Source organism: Montipora foliosa, chromosome 14 (genome assembly GCF_036669935.1).
Source record: "Montipora foliosa isolate CH-2021 chromosome 14, ASM3666993v2, whole genome shotgun sequence".
Classification (NCBI taxonomy): Eukaryota; Metazoa; Cnidaria; class Anthozoa; order Scleractinia; family Acroporidae; genus Montipora; species Montipora foliosa.
Window position 1 is genome coordinate 1,506,505 of NC_090882.1, and position 10,000 is coordinate 1,516,504.

The following is a 10,000-nucleotide window of genomic DNA, read 5'->3' on the forward strand; positions in this document are numbered from 1 at the left end:
ATCGTGGTGTGACGAATTACTGACTTCACTGGAAACATGTCTTCGTACAAGCGAAGCGTTTTATAACAAGTTATTCGACTGGAAACCTCACAACCTCGCCTTCAAACTTAAAATAGTCGCCGAAGCAGAAGCTGTAGAAAACTAGACCCTCCGTGAGGGTACACTGGGTTGCCTGTGGTACGTGCACCGTTCCAGACAATTTTTTTCAAGTTGGGGGGTCATTAAGAAGACCATTTAAAGGGTCACCCAGAAGTCTTACCAGCAGAGGCCCTTTAGCTCACAGGTCCTCACACATTCGTACGACGAAACAGATCCTTTTCTGGGGTTAAAAACCTGGTTACCGGCCTGTTAATTAATCATTTGTAAAAAGAAGAAATTCCTGTCCTCTTTAGAAAAAATAGACACGCATTGCTTACGTTGGTAGTGAAGTAACACAGCGATTTATTCCATCTAAAATGTCAACTGAGCTGTGTGTTGTCTTCCAGGAGATTCAAGTTGTCCTTGCGTAATATGTAGCTCTAACAGTGCACGATATTGTTTTGGTATTGTCTATCATTGTAGTGCCATGGTAGAAGTCTTGGGTGAATAGCCTGAGAAGACATGTGGTTACTAGCAAAGTACTGAACCCAAAAAGATTGAAGAAAATAAATGGGAAGTGAGAAACATATGCTTCTGGGCTGACATGTTGATAATTTTCAAGCTCCCTCACAACTTCTTTCACCACAAGTTTAAGCGGCCCTCTGAGCATCTGACAGCTTTGTAATACTAAAGTTTACTAAAGTGAAGCATCTGTGTCAAATGATGGCAAGATACCGGGTTTTCGTAAGTTTCTTTTTCTGTCAAGTGTTATAAAGTTTGACAATAAATGAGCGAATTCAAAACAAAGACCACAATCGCCCACCATTGTTTCTACAAAGTCAAAAATCTACTCTCCAAGACGAGGTTATTTATCACCAGGTAATTCCATCATTTTGGAAATAGCAGCTACTTTATTATTCATCGACAATTTTTTGCTGATTTTGGGGCTCATTTTGTTGAACTCAAACACGCTTCCAACAGACCTGTTTATTTTCGTGACTTATGCGCTGCCACAAAATTCTCCCCGTATCACATTTCAACACATGTATGCAAATTTGTTAAGCTCGAAAATTACACATGATATGTTTACAAAAGCTGGAAATTTCACAGAAATCTTTTCCAGCGAAACATTTATTGAAACAAACAACATATTTGCGATTAAGAGGCAAAAAAGCCCTTCCTATTTCAGTTGCGTGCGTGCAAACGAAACACACAATCACAAAGCATATGCAATTAAATTAATTTCTGACAGTTCACATCAAACCCTTTTCAAAAGAACCTTGATGGTAAATAATAAAAGACAAAAGAAACAACAAGCTTTCATTCAAATAAGTTTTCACTGTCACATTTCCATTTGGTTTTTACCTTTGGTGAGTTGAGTCTTAAAATGAATGTAACTTGCCGGACAACTTAGATGCGACTTCAGTAAACACAGTGATGCATTCAAGGCGTTCGATTCCTTCAGTGTTTGTTAAATCCATAAAAGAATTGCCATTTGACTTCAGAGTTGTATATAGTACCAAGCTAAAGCTTACTTGATATCCAACGGCGAAAAATGAAATTGTTGTCGAAGACCATTACTCGTCGCTTTAACTTCCAGGTATTTATTTTTCATCGCCTAAGTTGTTTATCCAATTGACGTTCCATTCTTGAGCTCCATAAGGGCATATTTTGTTTAAAGATGCACTAAAACCCCATTTGCGTTACAATGACTTTCAAAGCCATTCCAGGTTAATAATGAAATGTCCTCGCGTGTGCACCAGAGAAATCTACGCATTACCCCAGCCCCCTCAAACCTAACAAAATACGCACAGGAGACTCTATGCACAAAGACACCACTAAGCAGGGGAGTGACAGGCAAGACTTTTACCGACACGGAAAAAAATAAAACGACGAAACGCTACGCAGATCCCGACTGGGTTTAGCAACCCAGTAAAAACCCACGAAATGAAAGCGAGATTCCCACTGGGTTTGGCAACCCAGTAAAAATGCTAACAACACCACTAGTGAGGATCATTGCAAACGATACAAGTAATTGCACATGAAGTAGCGTTACAGCTCCAAATACAAAGGGATTCAGTAACAGCAGAAAACAAAAAGCCATGATAATACAAATAGACAGAAAATTCGCCTTTTTCAGAAATTTAACTAAATGCATCCAGGTAGGCGTACATCTCTGCGACTAGCTCGATACCGCTAGCACTAACTTTAAGATCAGGAACTTTCTTCTTCAGGAAACTTTCACAGTTCTGTGCTTCTCTCCTTTGGCATTTGGTTTTCAGCGCAGTTCATATCATGATTTTCACATATTTGTTCATTTAGTACACATTTGTTCTCAACATATAAACTTTCTTTCAGTTTGCGGACCAACCCCGGCCAAAACAATCGCTCAACAGCATCTTTTAGTGTGGGTCTACCCCGAGGAAGAAGGTTAATACAACAAAAAGCAATATGCTCACAAACGACATACTGTCATGGGCTGCACACTTCGCCACAACTTGATCGCGCAAAGAAATGATATTTGGTATGATCACGCTCAATCATATGGTTTTGCCTGTCCTGTCAATAAAAGGCATTGTTATACTTATTATACTTAGGATCGAAATTCTCCAATCACAATTAGCTATTTTAACAACTTGTTTCCTCAGAAGGACGTCTCTGAAGGTGCCCAATCAAAACATGACGACTTCCATCCACTTAGTGCTATAAACTCACACAAACCACCAATGCCTGCCTTCCTTCGGTTATTTCAGGAGGGGTTAGTTCATATCTGTCTGTCGTTAGAATCTCTCGACTCCTGTCTCGTGTTGCTATCGCACACCCACTAAAATTCGCTCATTCCTGGTCGTTTTATTCCTACTCGTTTAGAACCAAACAACTACCTCCTAAATGTCAACACCAGTAAATGATCACGCAAACGAAGCCAATGGCGAGAAATAATATTTCAACTGAATAGCTTGAAATACAATTTGCGCGAAATCTCTCTCTTTAAAAAAGTTAAAGACATATAAGGGCCGTTTATACGAGAGAAAATAAAACGCGAACAGCCCACATAAATGATGCAAAATCTACGTTCACAGCTTTCTCAAGCCCCGGCTTATCCTGGCCTGGGAGTTTATACTCGTATAAATAGTTCCTTCGGCGTATTATGTACGCCGCGTCCAGAGTAAGCCGCGGCTTATTTTCTCTCGTATAAACGACCCTATTGTTGTTTTCTCAAGTTAACAATAACTTCATTTTACACAAGAGTGACTATACTGAAATCTTTTTCTGACCTTAATTAAAAACGATCGCCAGCTGTTATCATTTGCCAGAACGATCATGCCTACAAATTCCTGTCATCTTTATTTAATGCGTATTAAATTTCAACTCACTTATGCAAATTAGTTAAACTCGAATACTACACAGCACAATGAATCACAACAGTTGAAACATCTCACAAAAACCTTTTCCAGCATGAAATTTATTGAAACTAACAAAATATTTGCTATTGGAGACAAAAAAAACCCTTTCTATTCCAATTCCGTGCGTGCAAACAAGAAACAATCCGTCTCACAAACCATACGATATGCAAATAAATATATTTTTCAGTTCAAGATTGAACTCTTTCCTAAAGAACCTTTTCCAAAGCACAAAATAGACAACAAGCTTTCTTTCCAATAATTCTTCACTGTCACATTTTCAATTATTTTTTTACCTGAAAACTGTACAGCTTGACTGCAAATTAAATGCAAATTGCCAGACAAATGAGATGCCACTTCGGTAAACACTGTGATACATTCAAGACATTCGATTCCTTTTACACCCCTACTCAATTTCCCACTCACTGTCAGTGTTCTACATACCAGCACAGTTTATAAAATAAGATTAGAAACAACACACACTTTCTCATATCCGACCGCAATTGTTCTCGAAGACCATCCCTCGTCGCTTTTAAGATTCCAGATATTTATTTTCCCCGCCTGTTTCGTTATTCCAATTGACGTTCCATTCTTGATCTCATAAAGGTATATTTTTTCCACTAAAACGCCATCCCCGTTACCACGACTTTCGACGCCATTTCGGGTTTAATAATTAAACGTTCATCTGTGTGCACCAAGGAAATCTACGTATTCCCCCAGCCCCCTCAAACCTAACAAAATACACAGACAAGACTCTATGCACAAAGCCACTACTTAGCAGGGGAGTGACAGGCAAGACTTTTACCGACACGGAAAAAAAAAATAAAAAAAAACACGAAACTAAACACAGATTCCAACTGGTTTGCCATAGGCAACCCAGTAATAACTCCGAGATCGCCAGAGAATACGGCATCAGTCGATCGTTCCATCGCTGGAGGAAAGATCAGGCAAATCTGTTCAACGGCGAGCTCGATCAACAACTGTTGGCATGGTTTTCAGAGCAAAGAGGTCAAGGTAAGATTTTCCTTTTAATGCATACATTTTTGCTAGGAAAATGTCACTTTAAACAAGAAGAAATCCACTTCCGCTTTCGTCTCAAGTTTGCTGTAGTGTCCTGTGAGAAGCTTGTTTACACGATGTGTCTACAGATGGTGCAATCTCGTTTCCAGACTCTTCGTTCCTTCGAGGGGTAAAGGAGGAGTTGGTGAGGTGTTCGTTCAAGACTTGTGGCACCTCTATAACGCACAGAAGATGATGCAGTGTTCGACGAGAATATTCCAGAAGAAAAAAAAAATTAAGACGAGGAAATGGACGACGAATTCGAGACAGACAGCGAGGAAGAAGACCAGCAATAAGATCGATCTAAATCACACAACAACACAAACAGCTCCTTTACGAGCCACCATATTAAACCAACAACAACTTCTCTTCATTTTACAAGTAATTTAGCTTGTCTTGTAAGTGAATACACGTTCATTTGTTATTGTTTTAATTTGTTGAGAAAATTCTTTTTATCAAAAATACCCGGCTATAAGCCGAGACCCCTTCTACGGCTTCAAATTTGCCCAAATTAAGTGTGGATTTGTGTAAAAATTGCTCGGCTTATAGCTGAATAAGTACAGTAGTACATGTAAGAAGTCTTGTGCTGCGTGTTGATTTCTCATAACGGCCAGTGTGTCGTCAACGTATCTCTTTTAGTATGATGGTAATAAATTCCGGCTCTCCAATGTTTCTTCAATATGACATAGGAAAGCATTGGCTAATAAAGGTCCCAGGGGGGAACCCACTGCGACACCGTCCGTCTGTTGGTATAGTTCGTTGTTAAATTGGAAAAGTTGATCCTTGGTCGCTAGTTTGAGAGGAACAGCGAGTTCTTGTCGGGAGATATTAAGATCGCAGGTAGTGCAAAACCATTTGTTATTATTATTACTATTATTATAAACCCCGTGAAAATGAAATTTAGTTTCCCAGTTCACCCTCTCACTGGCTTGGTCCTGGCTCCCTTCACCAAGTGTCACTTTGTCAGTTTCAAGAGTCAAAGTTTGCGGCCCACCCATCCCTCCTGGGGTCTGTGTTCGGTGACCGCATCGACTAGCGGCACTCCGTGTGGTTTCCTGTCTACGCCGGATTGTTACTCCCCATACCTGAAACCTACAACAATGACTGCAGGAATAATAAACTGCTATTAACGGTTCACAAAAACGTAGCATTCCCGTCTCCAGAATCTGTGTTTCCTGAACGACTTTTTGGCCCGTCTCAAGCGAAACGCAGTTGTAGTGCGGAAAAACTTACCGTAAGTTGATTTTTTGCAAAAATCAAGGTGGGTCACCACGCTAGTTTTCGAGATATAGCTCACTACATTCAACAGAATTTGTTTCCGAATTTCTCGATTTTTGGTCACATTTTTATTTCTGCTCAGCGGAAAACCCCTTTCGAGCCTCCGTGAGATGACGGGCTCTTAGCTGTTGTTCTTTTTCAGTTTGCTTACGCTCCCCAATTAAGAAAGAATATATGATATCGCTGAAAGTGTCTCCAGCAAAACGAATAACTGATTTACAGGTGTCAAAAGAATATTGTATACTTCATAAAGTCCAAGAACTGTGAATATCTGTCCTCTGACGCCCTCTGCCATTGACCCGCGTTCACTTCCCAGACTTTGCTGTGCAGGGAGAATAAGGAAAGCAGTTCATTAACGTCTTATTAATCCAACAACCAGTGAGTAACTGAACTAACTTTACGATGAACGCAAATCTCCATCTAAATGCTGAAAATCTTAAGAAACGGTTTGTACAAGCACATTGACATAGGATCGTCAATTCATTTGTGGCTGGCAGCCAAATACTTCCACTCGGCTGTCCTTCTTTGACAACTTATATTGCCTCTTTAATATAGCGCCATCGAAGATCAAGCAATGTGGAAATGGCATTTACAGCTTATGCTTCCCATTGGAGCATATCATATTGAATGAATAAAGTTGATAAAACAGAAGCACCAATAGAGAGATCAAGCATCACGTTTACGGCAGACGGCAAACGTCGGACCAAAACTTGCGTTTTGCGAAAAATGAAAGTAACTTTTCAAAAGAGAGAGACAAGTTAGAATAATATCATTTTCAGGATTTTATGACAAGCAGCAGCCCACCGTTTCGCGTTTGCCGTTTCATGAAGACGCCATCATGCTTAAATTCCCCTAATATTACTTTAATACTGTTACCCCACGACCACAACATTTTATTACTCAGGCCCGTAACTAGGATTTTATGTGGGGGTGGGGGGTGCTAACGAGGCCAAAGTGGACCAAACTACCGAAATGCTTTTTTGATTGTCTGATCCATTTATTTAGGAAAGTAGCAATACATGAGAAATTGCAGCGGGAAAGTACAGGTAGGAAAGTATCCACACTCGAGGAGGATACTTCGGATTAAATCTAAATCCGGATTTTTGAGATTCATCACTTCAGCGTTTTTTTGGGAAAGGATTTGAAATAAGTATTATTGACAAGCGGTTTCCCATGCAAAAATGGTACACAACAGCTGCCGTGCGTGACAGGTCAGCCCAAATGTTTTTCTCGCGCCATTTTTACCGTAGGATCGATCGAAAATAGTTAGGTTTCCTGCAAATTTCACACCAGAAATTACACGAAAAGTTTCTTGACAGCAATAATATTGTTGGCACCTTTCCTACAGCGAAAAAGTCACGTTTTTCGTCATTCTTTTTATCGATCGCTAAGGTATTTAACCACTATTTTTCTCTTGTTTTTAAAATTTGCACGGAACTCTGGGTTTGTTTGTTTGCGTTGAAATGGAAAATAATCCTTTTTCGGATTTTGCGGTTTTTTGACGCTGAAGAATCCATTGATCCGAGATCAGAAATCGGTTTTTGGATTTTCACGAAAAAACGAACCCTTAGATAAGCTCGGACATCTGTGCGCTCATTGAAATGTTCTGCATGGCTCGGGCTACTAGAATACAGCTGATTTTAATTATTTCTGAAATGTAATTATCATGCAAGAATGAAACTTTCCGCAAACATTAAGAAATTCTGTGGAACGGCTTCAGATGCAATTTAAATAATTGAAAACTTAAGGTAGCTCTGAATCCGCTCCACAGACTTCTTTTAAACTTTGCAGAGAGTTATATCATGGCCTGCTGATCACTTTTGTGCAACAAAAAATTGGGGTCACTTAGTTCGTTTTTCAGATATGAGCAACTAAAGCCAAAATATTGGGTGCTTTGCATGTTAGGCCTGTTCCAAACGTTGTGCTACTGCCGTGCCGAACTCAAATAAATTTGGCTTGGCAGTGGCACGACGATGGCACGGCAGCGGTTTCAAACGTCGAACCTAATACAGTCGCGCCAAATTCAAAAGACAGCGTAATAGTATGCAAATAATGCAAAATACATTAAATTAATTTATGACTTGAGTTCGGCGCAACAATAGCACGCCGTTTGAAACCAAGTCGTGCTACAGCCGTGCGGCACGGCAAGTCCTGCCGTGCTAAGTAGTCGTGCCGAACCTAAGTCAGCCGTGCCTCGCTTAATAGTTTCAAACGGCGTGCTTAAATCGAAATGACAATTTCACTTGAGTTCGGCACGGCAGTAGCAAGACGTTTGAAACAGGCCTAATTACGTCACCAAAATGACTGCATCTTGTTCAGCAATAATTGATGTTTTACATGGTACCATAACATTGCTGTTACGTAATAAAGTGTTATAGCGTCAATCCTTCTAATAATAAGGTCTCCTGAGAGTGTTGAAACTGGTTTGAGCTAGCTTAAATATGTTTTGTTGGTGTAAATGGGGTATAAATTAATACCTTTTATATAAAACTGAACGAGTCACCTGTCACTTGTAAATGTCTGTATTCATTTGTTAAAAAGATGTTTTATTCTGCTCATAGATTATCTGATTTCCTCAAAAAATCTTTCTCCATTTCATTCAGGAAAAAAGTATTCCAGGCATTGCTGAACATTCGCTCGTAGAATTCATGTTTTCCTCAAGTTTCAGCGCTCGTATTGCTATAAAACCTGTAGAAATTGGTAAAATCGATGTAGGGGCGAGTTGATTTTAGGCCCGATTCGCACGGTACCGGACGAATTTTCTGCCGGTTGAAAATTCGTGCATTTAGTGGTTCCGTTCACACGGAACCACGCTAAACTTGTTTCATGCAGATTAATATTGTTACGAAACCTGACATATCGTATAAACTCTTGCTCTTCGGCCATCATAGCTTAACTAAGAATCAAATACTTAATTAATTAATAATAAAATGTCCATATATTCGCTCAGTGAAAATGACTAGTATTTACAAGGCTAAAAATTCTTAAAAAACTAAGAAAGCTGACATATGGGTGTCATGCAAACAAAGACCCCTAACACCCTTAACACCCAAAACCCACAAATTGGCTAACGCTAGGCCTAAAACCAACTTTAGGCCTAGGGTTAGCCAAACTGAGGGTTTGGGTTACTTTCTTCGTTTTTAAGTCTCAGGGTCTTAGGGGTGTTTGTTTTCGAGACACCCGCTGACATATTGTGCTCCTCCTTTTTTAATACACTACACGGTTCATGATCCTATATTAGCTTAAAAAAGAAAATGAATGTATGTTGACAAAAAATGATCAAGTTTTTTTTTAGAGATTATGAATATCATACCATGCTCTTCCTGGATCCTAATTTCCCTTTATTCTTTGGCCACTTGATGTCTTCATATTTGATAGCCCATGTACGGGCCAATAAGGCTGCTTCAAAAGCTTGCTTTCTGTTAAATGAATGGAAATGATATCCAAGGGTGTCAAGAATGGGAAAGGGCGAAATATATAGGAAAATAGGACAGTTTTTGCCGTAAAATAAGAAGAAAATGGGATTTTTTTCCCCGAAAAGCACAAAGAAAATAGGATATCCTTTGATGCCCCAAGTGACAAAAACAGAAACCGCTTGAGGCTCTGAAAGCTTTCAAGATGCACTTTTTTCAAAGGACAAGGCTAGAAACGTGTCACGGTTGGCCTATTGTTCTGGCACAAAGAACTTTTCTTAACACATCAAAATTATTCAAGATAGCAGCGACCGGGAACTTTGAAGGTAAGTAGAAGCCATTCTGAAATTACCCATTTCGGAGACCTCATTTTTTGTGGATAAAACTGGTTTAATTTGATCGAAATTGTTGCCATCAATATGTATATTCCAGCAGTTAACGGTGCATACCGGTAAGCATATTTGTACCCTTACCTTTGCCACAATAAAAATCCAACCAAAACTGCCACTAGAAGAACAACAACCAAACTCCCTGCTAATAAATATGGCCAGATTGGATCTTTCTCTGCAGTAAAAGTCCCAAAGAGGTAAATAAGCACAATTATTGCAGTGTGAAAATAAGATGCATCTAATCATAGTTAATACTGGTATTTGTATATACTAATACTACTATATATAATAGTTTATATACTAGTATATATATGTATATGCATATGTATATGTATATGTATTTAAGCAATAGAAAACGTTTTCCGTGTTTTCATAGCCTGAT

General features: G+C 39.3%; 1 protein-coding gene across 1 annotated transcript in view; it reads right to left on the reverse strand.

The window, feature by feature from the left end:
* Positions 1-10,000, reverse strand: part of LOC137985357 (atrial natriuretic peptide receptor 1-like) — a 98,643-nt gene that overhangs the window by 60,051 nt on the left and 28,592 nt on the right. The window contains exons 5-7 of the mRNA XM_068832941.1: positions 9,703-9,793; positions 9,130-9,235; positions 6,061-6,138 (exon numbers count right to left, since the gene is read on the reverse strand). Coding sequence (XP_068689042.1) covers positions 6,061-6,138; positions 9,130-9,235; positions 9,703-9,793 — 275 coding nt within the window. The remainder of the gene's footprint in view (positions 1-6,060; positions 6,139-9,129; positions 9,236-9,702; positions 9,794-10,000) is intronic.